The 27,135-nt window shown below is 54.9% G+C and overlaps 1 protein-coding gene across 2 annotated transcripts in view; it reads right to left on the minus strand.

The window, feature by feature from the left end:
- The window catches only part of RXRA (retinoid X receptor alpha), a 103,786-nt gene that overhangs the window by 34,483 nt on the left and 42,168 nt on the right, over positions 1–27,135 (minus strand). For both annotated transcript variants that reach the window (XM_009093369.4, XM_018917638.3), the window contains exon 2: positions 767–1,032. In XM_009093369.4, the coding sequence (XP_009091617.3) occupies positions 767–1,032 (266 nt within the window). The remainder of the gene's footprint in view (positions 1–766; positions 1,033–27,135) is intronic.

Here is a 27,135-nt window from a genome sequence, read left to right on the forward strand (position 1 = left end):
GGTCCCTCACAGCCCACCCAGAGCAGCCCCACAAAGGAGCAGCATGCCTCCAGCTTGGCTTCCCCCTTGGGCTTCTGCTTTTTGCCTCCCCTTGGTGCCTGTCTGAGCCCCAGAGGTGCCTCCTCCTTGCCCAAAGAGGTGGCAGTGTCCCCTCAGCAGTGTCCCCAGAGAGGTGGGACTGTCCCCAGAGAGGTGGCAGTGACCCCCCAGCAGTGTCCCCAGAGAGGTGGGACTGTCCCCAGAGAGGGAGCAGTGTCCCCTCAGCAGTGTCCCCAGAGAGGGAGCAGTGACCCCTCAGCAGTGTCCCCAGAGAGGTGGGACTGTCCCCAGAGAGGGAGCAGTGACCCCTCAGCAGTGTCCCCAAACAGGCGGCACTGTCCCCTCAGCAGTGTCCCCAGAGAGGTGGCACTGTCCCCTGAGCAGTGTCCCCAGAAAGGTGGCAGTGTCCCCAGAGAGGTGGCAGTGTCCCCTCAGCAGTGTCCCCAGAGAGGGAGCAGTGACCCCTCAGCAGTGTCCCCAGAGAGGTGGGACTGTCCCCAGAGAGGTGGCACTGTCCCCTCAGCTGTGTCCCCAGAGAGGTGGCAGTGTCCCCTCAGCAGTGTCCCCAGAGAGGTGGCAGTGTCCCCTCGGCAGTGTCCCCAGAGAGGTGGCACTGTCCCCAGAGAGGTGGCAGTGTCCCCTCGGCAGTGCCCCCAGAGAGGTGGCAGTGTCCCCTCAGCAGTGTCCCCAAACAGGCAGCACTGTCCCCTCGGCAGTGCCCCCTTACCTGCGGGCTGCTGGTGCCGAAGCCCAGGCTGGGCGTGGAGGGGACAGACATCGAGTGTGGCCCCATGGGGGAGCTGATGACGGAGAAGGGGGGGCCCATGCCGTTGATGGGCGAGCTCAGGGTGCTGATGGGCGAGTGCAGCTGGCCCGGCGAGCCCAGCGAGGAGCCGATGCCCGGCCCGATGGACGGGTGCAAGGACGGGGTGGCCATGGGCCCCCGGCTGGTGGGGGAGTTCAGGGACGTGGAATTCACCTGGTTGGAGAAATCTGCAAGAGAAGGAGGAGAGGGAAGGGGGTGAGTCACCCATGTGGGACACAGCCCTGAGCTGCAGCTCCTTGATCCTACCCCAAAACTCCCAGTGCAGCTCCATCTTTCCAAACCACTTTCTGGAGTATCCATTCAGGCACCCAAGTGGGACACAGCCCTGAGCCACCACAGCTCCTTGATCCTACCCCAAAATTCCCAGTGCAGCTCCATCTTTCCAAACCACTTTCTGGAGTATCCATTCAGGCACCCATGTGGGACACAGCCCTGAGCCACCACAGCTCCTTGATCCTCCCCCAAAATTCCCAGCAGCTCCATCTTTCCACACCACCTTCTTCTGGAGTATCCATTCAGGCACCCATGTGGGACACAGCCCTGAGCTACAGCTCCTTGTTCTTCCCCCAGAATTCCCAGCGCAGCTCCAACTTTCCAAACCACCTTCTGGAGTATCCATGCAGACATGAAGGAACCCATATGGGACACAGCCCTGAGCCACAGCTCCTTGTTCTTCCCCCAAAATTCCCAGCAGCTCCATCTTTCCACACCACATTCTGGAATATCCCAGCAGACACCCATGTGGGACACAGCCCTGAGCTGCAGCTCCCTGTTCCTCCACAAAAATTCCCAGTGCAGCTCCATCTTTCCACACCACCTTCTTCTGGAGTATCCATGAAATCACCCAAGTGGGACACAGCCCTGAGCCACAGCTCCTTGATCCTCCCCCAAAATTCCCAGCAGCTCCATCTTTCCAAACCACTTTCTGGAGTATCCATGAAGTCACCCAAGTGGGACACAGCCCTGAGCTGCAGCTCCTTGTTCCTCCACCAAAATTCCCAGTGCAGTTCCATCTCTCCAAACCACCTTCTGGAGTATCCATGCAGGCAACCAAGTGGGACACAACCCTGAGCTGCAGCTCCTTGCTCTTCCCCCAAAATTCCCAGCAGCTCCATCTTTCCACACCACCTTCTGGAGTATCCATGCAGGCATTAAGAGCATCTCCACCTCAAGCCAGGCCTCAGTGCCCTCCTCCACCTCCCTGGCACAGCTCTAAGCTCTGCCAGGTGTTGGATTTGCAGGGAATGCCCCAGACGAAGGCAGGAATGATGACTCCATGTTCTCAGAAGACTAATTTATTACTTTACAATATTATATTAATTATATCTTTTTTGTATTCTATAGTATAGTATGGTATTCTATACTATACTAAAGAATACAAAAAAAAAGATACTTACTAAATACTAAAAAGCTAATAATTAAAACTCGTGACTCTTTCTAGAGTCTGACACAGCTTGGCACTGATTGGCCAATGAGCCAAAACAACTCACACCAGAATCCAATGAAACAATCATTTGTGAGTAAACAATCTCCAAACATACTCTACATAAGCAAAACAAACAAAAAAGCAAATTAAATAAGAATTGTTCTCCTCTTCTCTGAAGCTTCCCAGGAGAAAAATCCTGAGCCAAGAGATTTTTTTTCAGAAAATGTGAATGCCACAGCCAGGGGCTCAGCATGGCTGCTCCAGCTGATTCCCTCCTGCTACAGGATAATTTGGATTTACCACTGGGGAACAGTGAGAGCAGCACCCACAGGGAAGGTGGCTCAGCACACACGTGGAATGCTGCCTGTCCAGAGGCTGGATTTGAGCATTTTGGAGGTCTTTTCCAAAGGAATGTCTCAGTGATTCTGGAAGGGAGGGGGAGCAGGAGCAGCTCTGCAGGCAGCAGGACAGGCTGTGTCTGCCTGTCCCGGGGGAGCAGAGCAGGGGGGCGGGAAGGGGGGCTTATAAATAGACTCCAGTTCTCCCAAGAGGAGACATGGAGCCATTCCTGGCACATTTCCTCCTCATCCTGTCACGCTGCTTGCAAAACAATCCCCAGCGAGGAAGGGGCTGGCTCCAGCCCCCAGGGAGGGGTGGGCGGAAGGCGGCGGGGAAGGAGGGGGGCAGCGCGGGCAGGGCTCCCCCCAAAGCCCACCCGGACCCCCCAGCTCACACCAGGGACACCCACAGACAGGGACAGACCAGCACGGCCACTTGGGTGTTCAGGGTGGCTCTGCCTGTGCCTGCAGACCCCAAAGGGAACTAAAAATTCTGCCTTCAGTCGCCTGCACCCGCCAGGATCAGCTGTGTCCCCAGGATTTTGGAGCAATCAGCACATGAATGTCACCCAGTGGGAAACCCTGAACCCACAGCAGCCCTCCCTGGAGACCCCTGATCCTGGTGCTGGGGGAAACTCCAGCAGGAGGAAGAGAAGGCTCGGCAAGGCAGCGATGCTGCTCTCGCAAAGATGTGGAACCAGCATCCCCCTGCTGCTTCCACAGTGCTTCCCACCACTGGCCCAGCATCCCACTGCTGCCTCCAGAACCCCATCAGTGCACCCAGAGTCTCATTTATGCAACCAGTATCCCACTGCTGCCTCCAGAACCCCATCACTGCACCCAGAGTCCCATCACCACATCCAGAGTCTCATTTATGTAACCAGTATCCCACTTCTGCCTCCAGAATCCCATTGCTGCATCCAGAACCCCATCACTGCACCCAGAGTCTCATTTATGCAACCAGAATCCCACTGCTGCCTCAGGAACCCCATCACTGCACCCAGAACCCCATCACCGCACCCAGAGTCCCATCACCACATCCAGAGTCTCATTTATGTAACCAGTATCCCACTGCTGCCTCCAGAACCCCATCACTGCACCCAGAGTCCCATCACCACATCCAGAGTCTCATTTATGTAACCAGTATCCCACTGCTGCCTCCAGAACCCCATCACTGCACCCAGAACCCCATCACCGCACCCAGAGTCCCATCACCGCATCCAGAGTCTCATTTATGTAACCAGTATCCCACTGCTGCCTCCAGAATCCCATTGCTGCATCCAGAACCCCATCCCTGCATCCAGAGTCCATTTATGCCTTCAGAATCCCAATGCTGCCCCCAGAATCCCATCACTGCCTCCAGAATCCCACTGCTGCCTCCACAATCCCATCACTGCCTCCAGAACCTCACTGCTACATCCACAGTCCCATCACTGCCTCCAGCACCCCACTGCTGCCCCAGGACCCCCAGAATTCCATCTGTGACCCCAGAGGCCGCCCTGGGCCGTGGCAGAGGAGCAGCCCTGTCCCTGTCCCTGTCCCTGTCCCTGTCCCTGTCCCTGTCCCTGTCCCCGGGGCTGGCCTGGGCTCTCACAGGATGTTGACACAAGCCAAGCGCCGGCCACCGCGTCACCCCTGGCTGAGCGACGTGAGGGAGGCACAACAGGAACCCCAGGAAATTCCTGCAGGATTCCAGGGCTGCTCCTGGGCTTGAGCACTCTGGGTTTGGGGTTTTGAAAGGGCCCTGCAGAGCCCCCAGAGCCATCCAGGAGCAGGACCTCAGAAAGAGGCACGGGGGGATGGAGGGACAGCTTCCAAGGATGCAGCAGATGCAGGGCAAACAGGCCCCTGACCTGTGCAAAGGGAAGGCAGCAGAGCACAGTCCTTCCCTAGAAAAGGAAGAATATTTAGAGTTTTTTCTATTTATATTTCGAGAATATATCCATATATTCTATACTTCTATCTATATTCAGAGAATATTAAGGAATATCTATTTATAATATGAAAATATTTACTTATAGTTATAATAATATAATTATTATTATTATAATAATCTATTTAATAGAATAATATTTATTTATAAATATTCTTTAAATATTTAAAGAATATTTCAGGCAGGAGAGGTCACAGGAGGGTGACTGGCAAACAGCCCAAGCCAAGCACGTGTGAGGCTGGCATCTCTCCCAAAATCCCAATTCCTGGGCACCTCAGGAGCTCCCTGCACATCCCATGGCACCACATCAGCTCCCCTCAGCCACCCTGCTCCCACATCCATGTGATCCCAGCCAGGAACTGGGAGGGAGAACCAGAAAGGGGAGAGAGATAATGGTGAGTGGATGGAGCTGTGGGTAGGCACAGCCACATTTGGGGGTGTTTACACCCAAACCCCTCGGCCACACACTGGGAAATCTGAACCAGGACTTCTGCAGAACATCAGGACTCAAAAGTTCCAAGCAACTTCTTGGACACTGGGAGGTTTCCACTCCTCATCCAAACACTCCCAGCCCCAAAACCCCGCTGGGAGAGCGGCAGCAATGGCAAACATTTACATCCAGCAAGAAAATGTGGTTTTATAAACTCAGCAAAATCAACAGTCCACTTGAGACAACTCAGCCCAGATGCTGCCAGTCCCTGGCTGGAGGGAATTGGAGTTTGGGGGAAATAGAACCTGAGGTGGAGAGATGGGAGATGAGGAGTCTGCCCTCTTCCCCACCATGAGTACCCTAAAGGACCTGGACTGCAAAAAGAATGCTACAAAAAAGACAGATTTCAAAAAGAAAAAAAACCCAAATTGAGGAAATATCCTTAACAGACAGAAACAACTTCCCAAAGTGATGAGCAGCACTTGGACTGCAGCAAACAGAGGAGGCATTTCCCCAAAGGCATTTTCAGCTCAAGCACTGTGAGACTGCTCCTTCTCCTCGAGGAGTTCTGCCATTTAGAGCTGCTCTGTGTGTGACTCTCTCTTGACCAAAATAAACTCTGTGCCTGTTTCTAAATTAAAGAAAAAAATAGGAAAAAAAAAGAAGTTCTGAAAGCATTTCCCCTCTGTCCCAGCCCTCGAGTGCAGCTATTTTCTGTGTGTGCCCTTTGTTTCAGCACAAGGATCTCTGTCTCTCCCCAAAGATGCCCCATGGCAGTTGGGAGATCAGAAACCAGAGCTCCTCAGCAGCTGGAGAATTTGCAGTGCAGCTCTTTTTCTTCCTCCAAACTCCGAGCCTGCCAGCCACAGGCTTTGGATGGGAATTTTTTTCCCCAAAGAAAATGACATTTAGGGCAGGGCCACATGATCCATGTGCAAGGGATGGCTGCGAGGAGCCCTGGGAGTGCTCCCACACCAGCAATCATCCCCTGGACACCAGAGCCAGCCTGAGTTTTGTGTTCCTGGTGCTCCTCCCTTTCCCTCAGCTGATCCCTGACTTTCCAAGGTCTCTTTGGGATGGATTCCCACCTCACAGCAGCCCCAAAACCAGACAAAAACTGATGCCAAAGCTGGGAACAGATCCCGGCAGTCCCAAAATCCAGGGTAGCATCTGAACTGCTGCACCACCCCTCCCTCAGACAGAACTCTTCTGGTATTATAATCATAATAATCATAATTAGAGCAAGAATATTATTGATCATCTTCAATAAGGGGGAAAAATCTTCATAAAACATTGGTACCCAACACCCATGGGCAGCTCCACTGCTGTTTTCCATCCCCAAGGCTCCAGCTGGGACCAGCCAACATCCATGGCTGGATGCACCCCAGATGGGCAGGTCAGACCCTCCAGGGACACAGAGAATGCCACCAGGCCTTGCCACCCTTCCCTGTGGCATTTTGTCACCCAGTGTCACTCCAAGTGCTGCTGCCTGGCCAGGGCACGTCTGCAGCAGCTGAAGCAGCTTCTGCTGATCCAGCACTATCACCAAGGGCTGTGATTTGAACATTTCTAAACCACAAAATGTCCCAGGGCAGAACAATTCCAACGTGCAGAGGTGCTTTTTTTCCCAGGATAGGTCATTTGTACTGGAATAAAGTGTACCAGCAGAAGCTTTCACCAGAATAATCTTCATTGATGCCTAAGAGGCTTTGCCAGTAAAACTACAGTGACCTAGCTCTGCTGGAAAACCTTTTCTGCCATATCCTGGGAGTTTACTCAGCAGCTCAGCACTCAGATCTGAGAGAGGGGAAGTTAAAAAAAAACATATTTCAAGGCACAAACAGACTCCCTGAGCTGTGGTTTTCTGCAGCTGAGGAGAGCTGCCCGCCTAGGATCCAACCCACTGCCAGCCCACTGGGATCAGAGGGCTTTGCAGCAGGTCAGAGGGGGTTGTTGGAGGAGCTGTCACTGTAGGACCAGCCCAGGAGCCTGTCCCTGGCACCAGCTGAGATTTGGAAAGCCACTCACACCCCCCCTGCTTCCGCTTCTCTTTTTTTTCCCTCGGCACCTCTTCCTCCTTAATCAGAAAGCGAATCAAGCCTGGGTATTAAGCAGGAGGAAATTCTAAATTTGGGTTGCCACTCCCTTCCTTAAGTCAGCCCTTGGTGTCAGACTCTGCAGGGCAACACTGGGAGGCAGCAGGACCAGCAGCACGGATCAGCCTCCTGCCAGCATCCTCCTCCTCCTCCTCCTGGGCTCTCCAGCATCACTTTGGGGTGCCCAGGTTGCAAATCCTCACCCCCAAATGCACGTGGAGCAGGTAAAGGCAGAGCCCCACACTCCCTCTTTGGTGGCTCTGCACCAAAATGAACCCAGCAGTGCAAATCCCCGTCCTTTTGCTTTCATTCCTCAAAAGCAGCTGGGGAAATCTCTCGTGCTTTCCAGACAAGGAACCTTAAATGATGGAGGTTTCCCTTTTTTTTTTTTGCTCTCACCTGCCCCCCATCAGAGCAGGGGATGACAAAAAGCAGCAGGAGAACAGGAGGATGCAGACAGGACAGAGGTTTCCATGTGGAAATTGCCATGGTAATGCTGTGACCACAAGAGGTCAGGTCCTCACTTTTGTCCTGCTCCCCAGCTCGGGGATGAATTGAAATAGCCCCTGGCCTACAATCTTGAGTAAGTCTGCTCTCAGTTTCTAGCTGAGAACTGGAGGGAGGATGGAGCAAGAGCTGCCTGTCCCCCTTCCAGCAGTGGCAGCTGCCATGGACCCAGCAGGGCCTGACCTGGGCACACTCAGGGGGTGACCTGAGCGAGCAGGGTGGCTCTCATCCCAAAACCCACCCATGGATCCAAGAAATCAGCAGCAGCCTGTGGCAAATCCAAGCAAATGAAGCTGCATTTAAAGCACTTTGCCCAGGGAGGACAGGCAGCTGATCCTCTCAAAGCACCTGGGTTCTGAGCACACAGGGAATCCCTGGGAATGGATCCCAAGCTGGCAGAAGATGCAGCTGTGTTTTATCCATAAATCCCTCCTGAGTATCTCTTCCACAGCTACAGGCAAAGGGGTGCAGGACCATGGCAATGCAGCATGGTCAAGCGTGCTGAGCAGCTCTGATTTCACCAAAAGTTGCTGGAATTGTTTTTTCTTTTTGTATTTCTGGACTTGAGTACAAAGACAAACCTGAGAACATCCCTCTGAGACCCCCTGCACATGGGCAGCACACACAAACCTGTCTTTTGGCAGGCATTTCAAAACCACCACGGGCAGTTTCTCTTCAGGAACCCGCTCTGAGGTTTGGGAGAGTTTCCCCAGCCACACTCAGAATCCTCCCCAGGTGATGCTGTGGTGGTTCAAGCTGCTCAAGGACAGGGAGAAACTCAAGTTTCAGCTGCAATCTGCACACAGGGTGGGTTCCTGCCCCCAGCAGGTTTCACTTTGACCAAACTAAAACCTCAAAGCCACAGAGTTTCTCACCTCTGGCTCTGTGTTCTCCCCAAAACCTTCCTGCAGCCCCTCTGCTGAGCCCAGCCAGCAGCAGAGGTGCTTTGGGGCTTCCAGTGCAGCAGCAGGGCTGCTCCTGGGCTGCAGGAATCCCACAGCATCCCTCAGCGTGCTGCCTCCTGCCAGCATTGCACCTGCAGCTCACAGCACCCAGGAGCAGCTTCTCCACTCTGCACGCCAGCCTCTCCTTCCCAGCCAGAATTCCTGCTCAGCCCTCAGGAAACCTCTGCTCTCTTCCCACCAGGAGAAGGGGAAGTGCAAAATCATCCCAGTGCTGAGTCACAGGAGCTCCCCAAAGTGGAACCCACCCCAAATCTGGCAGCAGCATCCCTGTCCCACAGCTGGGTCACCTCTGCAGCTCCGACACCTCTTCTTCCTCTCTGTCCTGTTTTATCTTCTCCTCGGGAGAAAATCCCACTTTGGCCCAAAGCACCACTTTTGGGAGACACCCACCCCTAACTCAGCCCATCACCTGCTGCACCCGGGGTGCCCAGGGGTCTGGAGACCCCCCCCCCCAACCACAGGACCCTCCCCAAAAATGGGAGAGCTGCTCCTGATGCTTCACAGCTGCCGTGGAGGAGGGGGCACACAGCCCATGCCAGGGCTCCCCAAGTGTGCTCAGCATCAGCACAGGGGCTTCTTTGGGATTTTTTTCCCCTTAAAAACCCCATCCCACCCTCTCAGGATCCTGCTAAAATCCCACCCTGCTCCTGGAGCAGTGGCAGAGCTGGAAGCCTGCACCCACCTCCAGGGGGAAGGATTGAAAAGGGGAATTTTCCAGTCACTGGAGGAAACACCACATGGACCCCATCCCAAACCATCTCCAAGGGGGGAGGATTGAAAAGTGGAATTTTCCAGTCACTGGAGGAAACACCACATGGACCCCATCCCAAACCATCTCCAAGGGGGGAGGATTGAAAAGGAGAATTTTCCAGTCACTGGAGGAAATACCACATGGACCCCATCCCAAACCACCTCCCCCCAGATGGAGGCCCCCCACCCATTCCCAAGCAGACAGGGGCAGGCAGAGAAGGCAAAAGCAGGAAGGGTGAGGAGCAGGAGACACGGGAAGCCCAGGGGGAAGGGGAGCAGGCAGCTCTCCCCCACCCTGGCAGCGCTGGGTGGAGGGGGGAGGGTGCACCCAGGCAAACAAGGATTCTGCTGATAAAGCAAATGTGACTCAATCACACGCTTGTGCAAAGATGTCACAACAGTGCTGAGAAATTACAGGCTCCTATTTCATCCCTGCAGGGCCGGCTCTGCTCTCACAATGCTCTCTGTTCTGCACTCAGAGTGCCCCTCATTCCCTGCCTGGGAACCCTCGGCAGGGCCAGCCCATAATAGGGGCACTGTAGTGCTGCTGCCAGGGCTCCTGGGCTGCCAGGGGCTGCCTGATGAAGGGCTCGACGTGGCAGAGCCCTCTGCACAAGTAGCTCAGAGCAGGGCTGTCCCCTCTCGGTGCTTCTGGGCTGTGGGGACAGGGGATGGATGCCACCCCAAGCCAGCTGTGTGCCCCAAATCTGGCAGAGTTGCGGTTTCCCAGGCAAATCCTGCTTGGGGTTGCATCTGTCCAACTTTCTGGGTGTCCTCATGCACCCTAACTGGGAGATTTGGGGGAACCAGGGACAAGGGCTCAGCCATCACTGCTGCAATTGCCCCCTGTCCCCCCTCCCCAAGCACAGGCCATGCTGAGAGGTGACTGGACCTGCTGGTCCCTTTCCAGCCTCCAAACTGCATCAGTGAAGCCAAACGAGCAGGAAACGATGCCAGCAGAGCTCCCTCTGCTCCACAAAAACAGAGGGCTGCTCCCAGGGGTTCCTTCCTCATGGCCATCACCATGGTGGGGACGTGGTGATGGTGGCACTTCCCAAAGTCTGCCCATCCTGCCCAGGGAGCTCCTCATCCTCCCTGCAGCCTCCGACCTTGGCAGCCTGGCTGGCTCCACCCCAGTCCCCAAAAAGAGCACGGTGAGAGCTCAAGCACAGTGGTCCCACAGGTTGCTGGAGCTCATTATGGCCTTTTAATTACATTCAACTGCAGTTTTATGGGCTTATGGGCAAATTGGAAGTGATCTGATTGCCCCTTGAGGGGGTGCTGGGCTCTGAGCTATGAAAATCCAAGCAGGATCCAGCACGGGGAGCTCAGGAGCTTTAGGCTCATTCCAGCAGAAAGAGGAGAAGCTTCCACTCACCCTGGAGATCCCCCAGGACATCCCAGTAAGGAGCCACACACGTGGCTTGTGCTGGCCCCACCAGAGAACCCAGATCAGGCACTGCTCCAGGTCATCCCACCACTGTCCCCAGCACCTGGGGACACCCCCAGGCTGGGCTCCAGGGAGGAGGGATGTGGAGAACAGAAGGGGCTCAGACCTGGAGCTCTCCACCCCTGCGGAACCTGCTCCCTTGAGCCCCAGAACATCCCTCTGCAAAGCAGGCAGGGAAAGAAGCAGCCCAAAGGATGCTGAGTGCTCTGGGAAACAGCAGCTCCCAACCCTCAGAGCTTCCAGATCTGGGATGAGCCAAATCCCAAAGGCCAAGAGCAGAACAGCCCAGCACTGCCTTTGAGATCCGTGGGCTCACTGTTAGTGAGTCCTGCAGGTGCAGGATGTGCTGCTTCCACCCCTGCTCTGCAGATTTTGGGGACTGGCAGGAGGGACAGCACCTCCCCATCACCTTCTGCTCCCACCTGAGCTCAGCACCATCAGCCCACGTGGCTTTGGAGATCCTGCAGGATGGGCCAGGCTCCATGCTCGGGTCTGAGCCAGCAGCAGGAGGTGAGAGGAGGAGGAGGAGGAGGAGGAGGAGGAAGACAGCCCTCAATTGTGGATCCCTGCCTCTGCCTGGCTCCCAGGAACAAGAGCCCACAAAGCACCAGGCAGGAGGATTATATTACGGTGCTGTGCGTGCACATTAATCCAGATTTGAGATAATTACAGTCATTCACTTGGCATAATGGGCTTTAATTGATCCAGCGGGGCCTGGGCTGGTGCTCACCACCAGAGTGCAGCTGGCAGCCAAGACACCAAAGCTGTGCTGCCACCACCAGCAAAACCAACACTGCTCACTGGTCTTCCAGAAATCCAGTTGTGCTGGTTTTCCTTAGGGGGTGCTGGAGGGTGGCAAGGCCACGTGGACTTTTCCATCTCTCAGTGAGACCCAGCAAGGCTGGCACGGGCACGGAGGTGTCATCTGGTCAGGAGACATCTCAGGAGCATCCAGGTGGGATGAGCCAACCCTCCAGAGGGTTTCACTGCTGGGAAGTGGGCAAGGGCAGCCCATGGAAGGTTGTTTTCCAAGTCTCCTTGGAGAAATGCCCACCTCTCAGAACCATGCCTGGTGGGAAGTTGGCCAACAGATCCCTTCCCAGTTGGCCACCAGGTCCCTTCCCAGCAGCGTTCATGGTCACAGAGGTGGAAACACAGACGGGGAAAGGAACCCAGGATCCCAAAGCTGCCATCCCTTCCCACCTCAGCTCCTCCTCCACATCTCCAAAGACAACTGGAGAACCTTCTGGAGTGAGCCAGCTCCCTCATGGACAAACCACCCACCTTGTGACCCTCAGCTGCAGGTCCAGGTGGAAGAAGAAGCCTGAGAACTGGGTGCTGCACAGGAAGGTGTGTGACACCACAGTGAAGGCAGAGCCAGATCCCCCTCCAAAAAAGCAAGTTCCCTCTAGAAACTAGATGCCATGCACTTTTTTCCAAGAGGAAGAAGCTGCCTCTGGTTTTATGTGACCTGCTGGGGATCAGGAACAGGTTTGGGGGGCAGGAGGGGAGGTTTAAGCCCCTCAACTCCAGCTGTGTGGCCGGAGGGATGGGCAGGCAGGGTGGGTGGGTCGTTCCCCCTTCCCAGGCCAGAGAGGAGGCTTGGGAAAGCTTTTCCCTCCCTCAGGCAGGCAGCAGCGAGGGATGGGCTGCCTGCAAGCTGCCTTTGGGTTTAAGTTTCTGGTTGGAGTCCAAAGCTAATTAGGCTGCACCAAGTCCAATCAGATAGCCTCAGCTAATTGAGCTCGGCACCGACGGGTCAATGTCCAGCGGGGCTCGGCGTTCCAGCAGTTCTGGCAGTCCACAGATAACTGCCAGGGCCTGGGAAGGGGAAGGACCCCTCACAAAAATGTTCCCTTCATCTACAGGCTGAGAGCTGAGCACGGCTCCGGGTTAACCCCTCCGGCACCGCGAGCACTGTCCGACCCCCACTGCCCAACCCCATCATCCAACCCCAAGGCATGGAGAGGCCCCAAAGGCAATGCTGGGCAGGGATAAAAGGGACTGAGTGGGGCATGAAACAGGGTGACTTCACCAGGTCTTGGTGTCACCTCTCCTGGTGTCACCCCGACAGCAGGCACTCGGTGATCCCCACGGCACAGAGCAGAACCCCCACACCACACAGCAAGGGCAAACCATGGGAATTCCAGGCACACAGCTCCTGGAAATGTGACACCAAGGACCCTGGGGATGGGTGCTCCATGCTCTCCACACGGCTCCCAGTGCTCCTCCAAAGCTGGGTTAGATGTGGCTGCAGCCTCCAGGCTAGGACAGAGGGCTTTGTCCAAGCTCTGGGAGCCAGCAGGGCTGTGGGATGTGCCAGATGTGGGATTTCCAGATGTGCCTGGGCATTGCAGCACTCAAAGGAGGGGGACTGAGGGCAGCCAAGCACTGGGAGAGCATGAGGAAGATGATGGACTTTGAAGAAGGCTCCAACAAGCCTCTCCTCGGGTGGTTCTCAGCCCTGCTGAGCAGCTCCCCCAGCTCCTGAGTTCTAGGGCAGATTCCAGCCAGGAAAACAACCCCATCCAGCTTCCCAGAAACCACAGAGTTCCTTTTTCCCTCTAATCCTGCCTGGACTCTCAGGCTGAGCAGCATCCAGGAAGATGGCAGCCTGGATCCCTGCACCGAGAGAATCCCCACGTCCACCCCCTCCACCTCCAGCTGCTGGGGAAGGCTGCTCCTCTCCAGCTGACAAATGGGTGAGACATTTCATTAATAAACCCCAGCTTCTCCTCACACTTGTGATTACAATCTCTCTGTTTGGATCCCTGCTCATGTTACACGTTCGTCTCAATTATATATTCCCTTCTCCTTAAATCCCCACTTATCTCCTTTGCCACGTAAATCACAGACTGGGCTCTGGTTTGGTTGGGGTTTTTTGGTTTTTGGGGTTTTTTTTGCCTGCCTAACTTTCCCTGCTCCAACAGCACTTAGAAAATAAACAGGAATTTAAACTGCAGCATGGCCTGGTAGAATCTGAGCTCATCCTCCAGCAAACCCATCCAAGGAGGGTGACACTGGTCCTGCTTGCCACCACGTGCTTCCAGCCTCACCACGTTCACTTTTGTTTATTTTTGGCCCGGACAAATCCTTACTGGGGCATCCCTGGGAATATTTTCCCCCCACAAATCCCTTGTTGCAGCTGGAGCAGAACACGAGGCACCGACCAAAGCAGGAGCACAGGGCCAGCCCAGCCTGGCTCCCCCTGCACAGCCCCACATCCCTCTGGCAATTAAGGCAATTGCCTGCATGGAAACCTAATTATATTAGGGAAGTATTTAGTAATTTTTAACTGTTGGGCTGGTGGCTTGGCTCCCTCCCCCTCCCACATTCCAGCAGCGCTGGGCAGGAGTTGCAGCACTGCATTCTCCCCTTCTTCCACCACTGCTCTAAAGAGAGAGGAAGAGAAGCAAGCAGGCGTGGTGGGCTTGGGTGGTGGCCCTGGAGACCCTGGATGAGCTGGAAAATCTCCAGCAGCTTGCATGGGATGTCTGGGAATGCCCAGCCCTGGCACGTGGTGGCCTCTTGGTGCCACCAAGATAAAGATGCTCCAAGGTCCCCTGCCACAGCACCCTGCTGCCCCCAGGCAAGGCCTCAGCCATCTCTGATGCAAATCCAACACTCCAGCCACAAGGTTTTGGGTGTCCTGGATCTGTCTCCATCCTCCACTCTGGTACACAAAACTGGAGTAGGTGAGAGCAGAGGCACCACTACAGCAAGCCCCACCAGGTACCCAAAAATCACAGTCCCAGGAGCACCCTGGCCCTGACTGTCCACAGGAGGAGCCCACCACAGATTGAGTTCCACCATGGATTGAATTCCACCATGGACTGGGTTCCACCATGGATTGAGCTCCACCACGGACTGAGCTCCACCATGGATTGAATTCCACCATGGACTGAGCTCCACCATGGATTGAGCTCCACCATGGATTGAATTCCACCATGGACTGGGCTCCACCATGGATTGAATTCCACCATGGATTCAGCTCCACCATGGATTGAGCTCCACCATGGATTCAGCTCCACCATGGATTGAGCTCCACCATGGACTGAGCTCCACCATGGACTGAGCTCCACCATGGATTCAGCTCCACCCCGGATTGAGCTCCACCATGGATTCAGCTCCACCATGGATTCAGCTCCACCATGGACTGAGCTCCACCATGGATTGAGTTCCACCATGGATTGAGCTCCACCATGGATTCAGCTCCACCATGGATTGAGTTCCACCATGGACTGAGCTCCACCATGGATTGAATTCCACCATGGACTGAGCTCCACTATGGACTGAGCTCCACCATGGACTGAATTCCACCATGGATTGAACTCCACCATGGACTGAGCTCCCCCATGGAGACCACCCCAGGGCCCTCACACCAGATCACCTCCATGGGCACACCCAGCTCACTCAGGGGCCAGCAGGACCACGAGGCTCCCCCAGCCCAGCCCTGAGCCCCCAGTTCCCCGTTCCCAGTCCTGGGAAGGCCGGTGGTGCCTTTAAGAGGCCGGAGGGGAACGCCATGGCCGCTTTTCCGAAGGCCCATTAATTTGCCAGCGTCACATGCTCCGCAGCTGCAGCCTGGCAGTGATTTATACTCCTCTGAAGTTCATCAGAGGGAAAAGTACTTCCCAGGCACAGCCTATCCCCCTTCCCTCCTCTGCTCCTCTCTGCCCGTGTCCTGAGCCCGGTGAAAATCCCGCAGCCCCATCCATCACCCCGAGTGTCACCCCCTGCCCTCGCCACCCAGCCCAGGCACTCCCCTTCTCCCCGGCATCTGCCAGCAAAAGAAAACTTCCTCTGCCTAGCTCGCCTCTGTGACCCACCGATGAGAAAGTCATTAATTAATAAGGGGCAGCGCTGCTCCGGCTCCTCTGCGGCCTGCAGAGCCCCCTCCTCCCCATCCCCAGGCCCTGTAGCCAAAATAAACGTCAGGGAGGAGGCGGGCATCCCCTCCTCCTGCCGTCCTCCGGGGAGGTTCAAAAGTTCAAGATTTTCACATTTCCCTAACGTTATTTCAGGAAATTGCTGGAGAAAGGAAAGCCGGCGCTGCCGAAAAAGCGATCCAATAACACACAGAATCCAGAGGCAGGGCTGGGTGTGTGCCAGGCGTGGTTCAGCGGGAGCCCCATCCCCACCCCGGCGCTTGTTTTTTGGAGCATCTCTGCACACCGCTGGCTTGCACTGGGTTTCACCTAAAGCAAAGCCACAGCCACTCCAAAAGCAGCCCCAGAGGTGGCAGACACCAGAATAAGCTGCCACAAGGTCCTCGGGTCACTCCCCAGAGCCAGGATGCTCAGAGCACCAGCATTTATCAAATTCTAGCAGCTGGTTTGGGGGTGATGCTGCCAAGTTGGGTCAGAGCATCCCCAAGAACATCCCTCAGTGTAGAGAATATGGGACCCATTCCCGGGTCCCCAAGGAACGGCAGCTTGGCCCCAGATGTGAGCAGGGCTCTCTGCAAGCACTGCCCTGACGTGTGTTTGGGTTCCCTCCTTCCTTCCTCTCAAAACCCTTCGGATTTCACATTTGCACAGACCTCAAACTCCACCCGAGTCGCACCTGGGTCTGCATCAAAACCGGGCTCAACGACAGCTCTCACTGCAGGTTCGTGGGAAAGGTTGGTAAAACTACTGAAACTCCTGGCAAACCTGAATTTGGGGTTAGGGTGAAACACGAAACTCGGCTGCTTTCATGTGGTTTGGGGTTTTCTGTTGCAAAACGCTCGGTGCAGCAGCTCGGGGCGAGAGCGCGACAGCCGAGCGCAGCGCGGCGTGTCCACGGGAGAGAGGAATTCAGATACACCCCGGCAGCTCTCCCTGGCAAATGATTAACCAGGACTGGGAGCCACCTCATTAGCCTGGGGGCTCGACCAGTGCCACCAGCACGGGCAGAGCTCTGGGCACTGGCAGGGACCCAAGGCGGGGGAGGTTGCCTCGCACCGGCGCGGCTCCGGCGGATCCGTGGTTGTGGAAGAGCCTGGACGTGCCATGGCACGTGGAATTGTGCCTCAGGCAGGTGCTGGCAGCTCCCTGTGGCACCAAGAGATCCCAGCATGGCTCTCCTGAGGGCCAGCTCATCCCTCACCTTTTGCCTGCCCGGCTGATGGCAAAGAGGGGGTGGGAATGCTTCACTCCCCGGTGTTGCCTCACTCCATCCAGGCAGTGAGGGGGTGGGATTGGCTGGCTCTGGGATATTTTAAGTTTGAGGAGTTCTTGGGGTGCTTGGAGTCAGAGCTCCTGCCTTGAGCCCACTGTGTCCCCACTAATTCCAACTGGGAAGTGGTGATGGAGACAGCACCTTGAAAATGAGCACTGTGAGTATCCCAGACCAACAACTTCCTTGGAGGAACAGGAGTTCTTCCCAGGTATCCATCCCCCTCAGCTTCCATTAACCCCTTGCTCTCCAACAGCTCCTCAAGGTCTGGGTGTCACCCAGGGCACCTCAGGCAGGGAAGAACCACAACGGATCAAGATTTTGGATCAAGATTTTGCCACCCATCCCTGAGGCTCCTCATGGCTGGGACAAAGCTCCAGGCACCAGGCACTGCCTCCAAGAGAAACCACATCCCAGAGCAGTGAGCAGACACCCAGCCAGGTCAACCAGAATCCCAGGCTGATTAAGGAAGTTTGCATTAATTAGAGAAATGTGTTAATACCCTGGGAAAGCCACCAACCCTGGAATGCTGTGCAGACACCTCCTGCTCCCCTGGAACAGCTCAGTCCCCTGTCACCCCAGCCTTCCCCACTCCCTCCCTGCACTGACCTCTGACAGGTATCACACCCCTCACTCCCATCTCTTATTTACACCCCTGGGACACTTTTTTCCCCTCTCTTACACATTTTAAAGCTGCCCACCTTAAAGCACTGCTGGAAATTCCCAAGACATCCCAAAATAGGTTTATGACACAGAACCCAGGTGACACCAGGGCCAAGAAGCAGCACTGGGATGTTGGGTCACTTTCTGAACCCAGCCCAGACTAGGACAGGATAGAGCTCATTCATATCTACACTATAAATAATAATAATCATAATAATGTCATTTTTGCAGCGTGGTTCTTTCAATAGGGGATGATGAATGTATTTGTAACGAGCGGTGGTAAAGATTTTCAAGCCATCTAATTAGGCAGCCGTTTCCTCTCCAGACATGCCCAAATCCCTTTGGAAAAGGAAACGTGGCCTCCAATGCTCCCTCTCTGCTGTGGGAACGCTGCCCTGTATCCTGAAACCCAACTTCCCCGGGGGCACCCTTTGGAATCCCCAATTTCCCGTATCCCGGAGCTGCCTCGGGCTGAAGGAGCACCCACAGGGAGCTGGAATCACACAAGACCTGCTCCAGGAGGAGCCAAAAATCCCAGGGAGGTGCTGGTGTGCAGAACCACCCCACTGTGGATGGTGCCAGAGAGACTCCAAGATGATGGGGAGGAGAAAGGGACAATTCAAGGGACAGGACAGCCCATCCCAGCACTGCCACCCGTGATGATGTATTTTCCTTTTGTGCCTGGCATTCCCAGAAAACACTAACCTCATTATTGATTTCTGCTCGTTTGTCATGTTTATAACCTGGCCAGCACTTCTCCTGAGGGCTGTGACTAATTCCATTTCCCCAGGCTGGAAGGGGAGAGAGGCTTTAACTCTTTTGGGATGGGCTCTGGCAGGGCACCCACAGAAATCCCAAATGTTCAGGACTTTACCCGTGGCAATGGGGACACCTGCCCTCCCCAGCTGAGCCACCAGTGCTGGGAAGGCTGATGGAACCAGCAACCCTTCCCTCCTTCCAGGCACTTCCCAGCAAAGCCTCGGGATGGAACTCCCAGAGGAGAAGGTCCATTGAGTTAAAGGCAGCAGATGCTGCTTCCCAGGGGTGGGATACAGGGAGCACTGACCACGGCATCTGCAATTATGGAAAGCCAGATAAAGAAAATCAAATCTCATGCTTCAGGGCATGGGCTGACGAGCCCAAGGGTCAGGAAGGAATTTCTCTCCCCTTACACAGCAGTGCACAATTGGGTCAGTGCATTACCAGGTGCCACAAGCCTGGGATTGTTTTACCCTCTCCTTTTGGAAGGCCTTGGCACAAGAGCTGTGTCTGAGGGTGATGATGCCTCTCCCACAACCCACATTCCTAAAGCTCAGAATTCCTATTGCCAGGTGAAAGATGGCACAAGGACCTCGCTCCAGGCCACCCCTCTGCTCTGACACCACTCCGTGGTGCTCCCTGCCCCTCTCAGCCTTAATTATTTCTACCACAATCACCTAAATTAGCACAACACCCCCTGTGAGGAAGGTCCTTTTCTTCCCCAGAGTTTGAAAAGAGTGGGTACACCTCTGGTACTATTTAAACAATGAGCAGGAATAATAAAAGCAGCAATGTTGGCTTAGGAAATAATGCACTGGAAAAGGGGATGAATGGAGAGGATGGAGCAAAAAACCCCTGATGGTTTTGTTCCCAGAGATTGGGAAGTGAAGGTTTTGTTCCCAGAGGTTGGGAAGTGAAGGTTTTGTTCCCAGAGGTTGGGAAGTGAAGGTTTTATTCCCAAAGTTGGGAAGGGATGGTTTTGTTCCCAGAGGCTTGGGAAGTGAAGGTTTTGTTCCCAAAAGTTGGGAAGGGATGGTTTTGTTCCCAGAGGCTGGGGAGTGATGGTTTTGTTTCCAGAGGTTGGGAAGTGATGGTTTTGTTCCCAGAGGTTGGAAGGAGGTTTGTCCGAGGTTGGAAGTGAGGTTTGTTCCCAAGTGGGAAGTGGGTTTTGTTCCCAGAGGTTGGGAAGTGAAGGTTTTGTTCCCAGAGGCTGGGGAGTGATGGTTTTGTTCCCAGAGGTTGGGAAGTGATGGTTTTGTTCCCAGAGGTTGGGAAGTGAAGGTTTTGTTCCCAGAGGTTGGGAAGTGAAGGTTTTGTTCCCAGAGGTTGGGAAGTGAAGGTTTTGTTCCCAGAGGTTGGGAAGTGATGGTTTTGTTCCAGAGGTTGGGAAGTGTTTGTGGTAACAGCGGTTGCTCTCACTTCACGCCTCATCCAGCATCCTTTCCCTTCCTTGAGCAACTTCCCTGTGCTAAAACTTGCTTAGCTGGGAGGATCTAACCACAGGGAAGAGGGTTCAGTTTCAAATTAAAACAAAGCCAGCAAACAAACACAGATCTGCTCTGGAGCACGTGTCTATCTGCATCGGCCCTTGCTAAGCCAGGCTTTGCCAAGCCACACGCTTCCTAATCCTGACAAACAGTTGTTGGCCTTTCCCACTGCCAAGCAGTGATTCCCTGTCACCCAGGGTGGCATTTCCCAGCGTGATCTGCACTGGTCACACTCAACACCTGCCAGGGCCAGCAGCTCTCCCCAGAAACCACAATTCCTGTGAAACCACACTTCACAGTCCCTGTCAGAGGGGGCTGGGGGGGATTTCATCAAGCAGGACCTGTGATTAGAGCACTCTGAGGTATGGAATTCATGTACCCAGCTGTGACCAGCTACCCAGCAGGAATCTGGGGGGTCTGGGCCATGGCATCCCTGCCCTCCTGCTCCCAGGAAGCCAGGGCTGAGCCCAGCTCCTGAGTCAGGAGCCTGAGCCCCCGGGCCAGCATCACCTGCCCGAGCCTGTGACCTCGCTGTCAAGCTCATTTTGGAGCTCAGTGCAAGATGAGCTGTCCCAGCAAGGTGTAAATCAGCCAGAGGGTGGGTGCTGAGCTCCTCTCCAAAGAGGACACAATCTCCAGCTATGTCAGGGAAGGTGTAGGCTGGATATCAGGAAGAAATTCTTCACCAAAAGAAGAATAAAGCACTGGAATGCTCTTCCCAGGGAGGTGGTGGAATCACCATCTCTGGATGTGTTTAAAACACTGGACATGGCACTGGGTGCTATAGTCTAGCTGAGGTGTTAGGGCATGGGAGGGACTCGATGACTTTAGAGGTCTCTTCCAACCTCATTCTTCTGGGATTCTGTGAAACCCACCCACCCCACCCCACTGCCAGCCCCACGTGGGCACATCCATGGGCAGGCAGCCACGTCTGCAATCAAAGGAATGAGATGGGGCTGAAGGGGGTTTGGCGTGCCCAGACTCGGTCCCTACAACCCAGACACCCAGCCCAGACAAGAAAGCAGGAGCAGAAGCTGGGATGGGGCAATGGGAGTGGGAGAACAGTCTGCAGGGGAATGTCTGAAGGAGCCTGTGCTGGCTTGCTTGGGGAAAAGGGAAAAAAAACCCAAAGAGGAATGAAACAAAAGGAAGAAAGGAGAATAAAGCAGCTGTGAAGAGGCTGGGGCTGAGGGCTGTGTGTGGGAGCACCCCCAGCAGCATGGAGAGTGCTCCCTCCCCACTGGGCAGGGCTGGACACCTGGCCAAGGCTTGGAAAACCAACCCAAAGGAAGCAGTGGATGGGGCCAGGAGCCAGCAGAGGGGAAGGATTAGTGCAGGACACCAGCCCAGAGCTGGGGACACTCCTGCAGCCAAGGGGAGAGGAGGGGGCTGCACTGGCAGCTGCTCTCTGCCCTCAGGTCTGTATTTCAGTGCCCATGGGGGGCCCCAAGGTGATGGAGACACCTGCCTGCATCCACCTCCCCATCCCACGACTCAGCAAAGCTCCAGAAATGCCCAAAACCGCCGAGTCACACCAAGAGAGGAAATTCTGGCCTCCATGGAGACATCCTCCCCCAAAACCATCGTGTGCCAGAGCTGGTGTGAGAGCAGAGAGGAGGAAACATCCCTTCCCCTCCAGCCCCATCCAGCAGAACAGCTTGGAGCAAGCTGGGAACATCACCATGCTGGGAACAAAGCAGTGGTTGTATCCTGGGCACTGGGAGAGCTGGGAGGGGAGTTTCTTTTTTTGAGTGGAAAGGCTTCAGGGGGTTGTTTTTTCCTTTTTTCTTTTTTTTTTTTTTCCTTTTTGTGGGTTTGGTTTTTTCCATGTTAACTGAAAATGTCAATGAAACCAGGACTGTTCCCAGAAAAAGGACTTACACAGATGAATTAATTTCATGTTGAGGAGAAGTAACAATGGAAATTCTCAAAAGATCCCATGTCAACAGCTGTTTTTGTAAAAAAAAAAACAAGTTTTGTATTGAAACAATTTCTGGTTTCTGCTCTTTTGCAGGGATGTGAAATTCTGCAAAGGCTGAAATCAAACCAAACAGAAAGATTTGGAACAAATCTTGAGAGAACTTCATTAAACCCACCCAACACCTTCCCAAACACCCCCAGGCCTGGTTCCCAAGAAGGGTTTGGTCCAATAGGACAGGGACTGGACAGGGATGAGGTGACACATCCCCATGTCCCTGAGCTCCATCTCAGGGGCAGGACCTGGCTCTGGGACCCCAAATCTGAGTGAGCCCAAAACACATCCTGACCCTGCAGGACACCAAGAGGTGACACTGGATTGCTGAACATTTTAAAAAACCCCAAAAGAGGAGGAAGAAGCAGAGGCTGAGTCACGAGTCAGGGCTGCACCACTGTCAGGAGGTGCCCAGGGTCAGCCTGGGAGGATTTGGCTCGGGGCTCCACCCAGCAGCACAGGAATGGTGTTTTCCTTCATTCCCAGCACCTCTCCTCCTCCATCCCGTGTCCTGCAGGAACCCTCAGATCTGCCATTTGCCTCAATCTGCTTCAAATTACCCACAACAATGCTGGGCCCCGGGTGGACACGTAAAGTGTCTCAAATTTATTGTCACTTTAAGCCGTCCCTAACACTGCACAGGCATTGCTGGAATATTTCCTCCTCCTTTAAAACCCTCCCATGGCTCTGCAAGGCAGAGGACAGGCAGCAGGAGATGAGTGGAGCCAGCTGCCTCTCTGGCTGTGCTGGGGGCATGGGAAGGGAGCACTGGGGGTCCCCGAGGTGATGCTGAGCTGGGGGCAATGTCCCCATGGCCCTGCAGTGACCCACGGGGCCGCACGGCCGCTGAACCGCGCTCGGCTCCTGCTCCAGGGAGGGAACAGCCCAGCCCAGGGGGGCTTTGGCTGGGGCAGGACCACCCTGCGTGGCTGAAAGCCCCCCAAGAGGTGGGCTAGCTGTCCCTGAGATCCCTCACAGAGCTGGCTTTTGCCAGGGCAGGCACTGGGATGTGCCAGGGTGGCTGTGCTGGCAGGGTGACATCCCTGCCACCAGCATCTGCCGCCCTCCACAGCACAGCATCTGGGCTGAACTGCAAGTTCATCCTGTCTCACCTCCTCCATGGGCAGGGAACACCTTCCACTAGCCCAGGGTGCTCCAAGCCTTGTCAAACCTGACCTAGGACACTGCCAGGGCAGTCACAGCTTCTCTGGGCACCCTGTGCCCATCCTCTGAGTAAAGAATTCCTTCCCAGTATCTCCTCTAAACCTCTGCACCCTGTGCCCATCCTCTGAGTAAAGAATTCCTTCCCAGTATCTCCTCTAAACCTCTGCACCCTGTGCCCATCCTCTGAGTAAAGAATTCCTTCCCAATATCTCCTCTAAACCTCTTCTCCTTCAGCTTCAAGCCATCCCAGCCAGCATCCCTGATGCCATCCCTGATGCCATCCCTGATGCCATCCCTGCAGCCAGGCAGGCACCGAGCCTCTGCCTGCAGCCAGCCTCATGTTGTCACACAAATTGCACCTGGGAAACTGTTACAAGAATTAATTGATCATATAAGTACAGTAATTGGAACTTGCAAAGCATAGATAATTACCTTTTATTAGTTCCTGTAGATAATCCATTATGCACTGATTAGGCCTCAGTAAGGATCTTACAGCCCTGGTTTGATTAATGGCAGATTATGGATATTAAACTCAAGCAGGAATGGATAAGTTACTATTTTCTTTCTTGCCTTAGGAGCACATCACCCTGTGAGTTATGGCCAGGAGTTTTCTGAGGTGCTGGGGAAGTCAGGCATGTCTGAAATCCCCACCTGACCTGACCATGCTCCATCTCCTATGGTGGGTACCAGCTCCCAACTTCTCCCAGCAGCTCAAGATCCCCCAATCCACGTTTATCAACCTGCTTCCCACTGGTAGCCACGTGTTCTGCACAGCCTGACCAGCTCCAAACCTGCAGAAATCACTGCCATCACTTTTTAACCCAAACCTCCCCCCCAGCTCAGATCCTCTCATCTCCACAAATGCTCCCACCATGTATTTATTTTCCACAATGCTGTGCCCAGGACAGAATATTGATCTGCATTTCCTGCCTACAACTGCTTGGCTGCTGCCTGAGGTCCTTCCTGCCCCAGTGCCACACTCAGAGGGGCTGTCCCCACACCAACACCACCGTGACAGGGATCCTCAGTGGGATCAGCTGTAGGACCAGGGCTCTGCTCCAAGGACCATCACTCCCTGCTTGCAGAGAGGGGGCAACTGGACAAAATCTGCCTGCAGGCTACAGGAGGCTTTATTTAAGAGGAATAAATAAAAAATAAGGCTGTGATTATCTCGGGCCACTCTCCAGCTGCCACCCAGGGACAGAACGGGGAGGGGGGAGCGTTTTCCAAAGGAATAAACAAACGCCAGCGGATGTGACATGCCGAGGCACAGGGACAGATTCCTCCTCTCTTCCTGGCCAGATAACCCTGTTATTGGGGGTTAGGAGAGAGGAGGAAAGGAGGAAAACAGCAAATATGGGAAAAAGGGGAAAAAACACCCCTTGGAGAAGCCACGGGAGCGAGGAGGCTGCGTCCAGCGCCAGCCTATTCATCCTGCACTGCCAGGGCTGGGGATGAATGGGATTTACTGCCCATTAAAATAAAGCCCTCTCTGTAGTTTATAAACAATGTCACTGCTCGGTGGGAGGTTGGACATTTTAGCTCATTAAGCAGCAAATAATCTCTGTCACTTTTTTATTTTTAAGTTTATTTACACGTAGGGTTGGGCTTTTTTATCCTTTCCTCTTTCCTCCTCTTCCTCCCTCCCTTCAGCCAGGAGACGAAATCTTCTCCAGGCCCTGAGCTTGCTCCTCCTGTGGCTGCTGGCCAAGCCACAGAAATAATCCTGCTTATGTATCAAAAATGTTCCTTACAGGAAAAAGAAATTTCTATCTGCCTAAACCCCAGGCGTGGCCGAGGGGGTGCCGGGGCAGCGCTGCTGGGCACAGAAGGAGGCTCAGCAGCCATCCTGGGAATAGATCTGGGCCCTGGGGGAAAGCCAGGGACATCAGCAGAGACTGCCAGGTCCCAGCATGGCCTGGGACACCAACAGGGACAGGGGCACCATGATCAGAGCCCATTGTGCCAGGCAGGAATGTGACCAGACCCTTTCCTTGGCATTACAGTAACACTGCATGCCTGCCTGGAAATGCCACCCTGTCTGGGAGCCTCACCTTGTGCAAGGGGACCCCTTGTAGGGAGGGGAGGGTGACAGGGTGACACAACTCCACTGAATCCCTCGTGACACCTCCAGCTGTGTCTGCCTGGCCCTTTTCCAGAGCCTGGCAGAAGTGCTCCTGGCCAAAACTCCCCAGCCCCTGGCTCCACACCAAGGCTCTACCAGCAAACTCCTCCTGGAGCAGAGGGAAACCTGCAGGATGCTGAGGATGCTGACACCAGCTGTCCCCTGAGCCTACCCTAAAAACAGCCCTGGGATGGCACCGTGGAGCAGCCAGGAGCTGGCTGAGACCCCGAGGTGCCCTCTCCACCTCCAGCACAAGGCACAACTGCGAGGGAACAAGGACATGTGGCAGGGGCAGCCCCCGGGTTAGCCTCTGTAAGGATGCTCTGATGGACTTTTCACGCAGGGCCAGGGATGCCCTCCTGAACCGTGCTCCCAGCTCGGTGCTAAGTGGCTCTGCATCCTTCCCTCGTTCCTCTGTCACCCCCCAGTGACTCAGCCCTGCTCCCTGATGGGCAGAAGGGATCCCTGCTCGTGTTATCTCGCTCCTGAAGCACTCGAGCAGACGGCAACCGTGCGAGCCATTATATCATTCACGCACTATCAAAAGCTCACACAGTGGCACTTAATTACAGCCCCGGAAGCTCAGGCTTCCTTAATAAATCAAAGAAATAAAGTCTGAGATGATGCACTGAACAGAGGGGGTGGGCTGGGGGGGAATAAAGAGCTTACAGTTTCCCTCTGTGTGTCCCCTTTAGATAACAGATGCTCTCTTCTTAACCTCTCACTTCATCAGATCAGCTCCAGCTGTGTTTGGATCAAGTGCACAGCCTGGCCCTCGTCCAGCCTGCCTGCTTCCCTGCTCCAATGCCAGCTCCATCCCTACGGCTCCAGGGCTGGCTGTGCCGGGGTGCCACAAGGAGGGGAGGCCTGCCGAGCCAGGCCTTGTTTCATTAAACACATTTCACTCCATCCCTGCTTTCAGCCACCCAACTGAGCACCAGAGCATCCCTGTGACTCCCAGAGGGCTGAATGCCAGCTCCATCAGAGGCTGTCCCTGGCTGGGCTCCCGGGAGAGCCACTCGTGTCACCGCAGCGACATGTTTGTCCTTGCAGCCCCCACGGCAGTGTGACAGCAAACAGCTTCCAGAGGCTGAGCCCAGAGCCCCACCTTGTCCCGGCCATAAATCACGGGAGAAGCCCCCCGGGATGCCCTCGGCTCACGCACCACCCACCTCTCCCTGTTTATTTGGAAGTGTCACCTCCTCGCTCCGCTGGCGCGCGGCCGGGAGCGCCGTGATGGATGGGGCTGGCCCGGCAGTCCCAGGAGATCCCTCCAGGCACACACAGCCTGTGCACCAGCAGCCCCCCGAGCCAGGCTCTGCACCCCCGGGAATGGGGGTGCCAGGAATGCCCAGGTGCTCTTACCCACCTGCAAACGTGCCAGCCCAGGAGCTGAGTGGAGACAAAGCCGCTGAGAAATCCCCGCTGCTCCTAATCCCCCAAGAGCACAAAAATAATGGAGCATTATCTCATCAGGCTTTAACCCACTAATTACCCCCGGGACGGCTTAATAAGGAAGGGACACCCACCTGCCAGAGGCAGCCTAAGCCTGTCTGCTGGCCAGTTACACAACACCATGCTGGGCATCCTTCAGCCCTCCTGGGCCAACCCACGCTGGGACAGGGAAGCAGGAACAGCCCTGTTCCCAGCCTGGGGGATGTCTGAGGGAGATCAAATACCCACAAAACACAACTGCTTCCCCAGAGCACATGTCACTGCCTTGAACATCCCCATGGACCCAACCAGGAGGAGGCAAGTGGGAGTCTGCTCCCAAACTCCCCAAAACAGCCCCAAAATCTCAGGGGCTCGGTGGAGGAAAGCACCTGCTCGCAGGCTCTCCACACCACCCTCCCCTCTCCAGCTCAGCTGATGAGAGAGAGATCATCCCACATCCTCCTTGGGCACATCCCCATCTCCAAGAGACAGCGTGGGGAGCAGGCTCTAAGATGGGTTTAAACCCTGCCCTGGCAGCTTGACCTGCAGGTGCCAGGGGCTGTTCCTAACCCCCTGGCAAGACCAATATCTCCTCACCACGAGAGCCCAAAT

This window comes from Serinus canaria, chromosome 17 (genome assembly GCF_022539315.1).
Source record: "Serinus canaria isolate serCan28SL12 chromosome 17, serCan2020, whole genome shotgun sequence".
NCBI lineage: Eukaryota > Metazoa > Chordata > Aves > Passeriformes > Fringillidae > Serinus > Serinus canaria.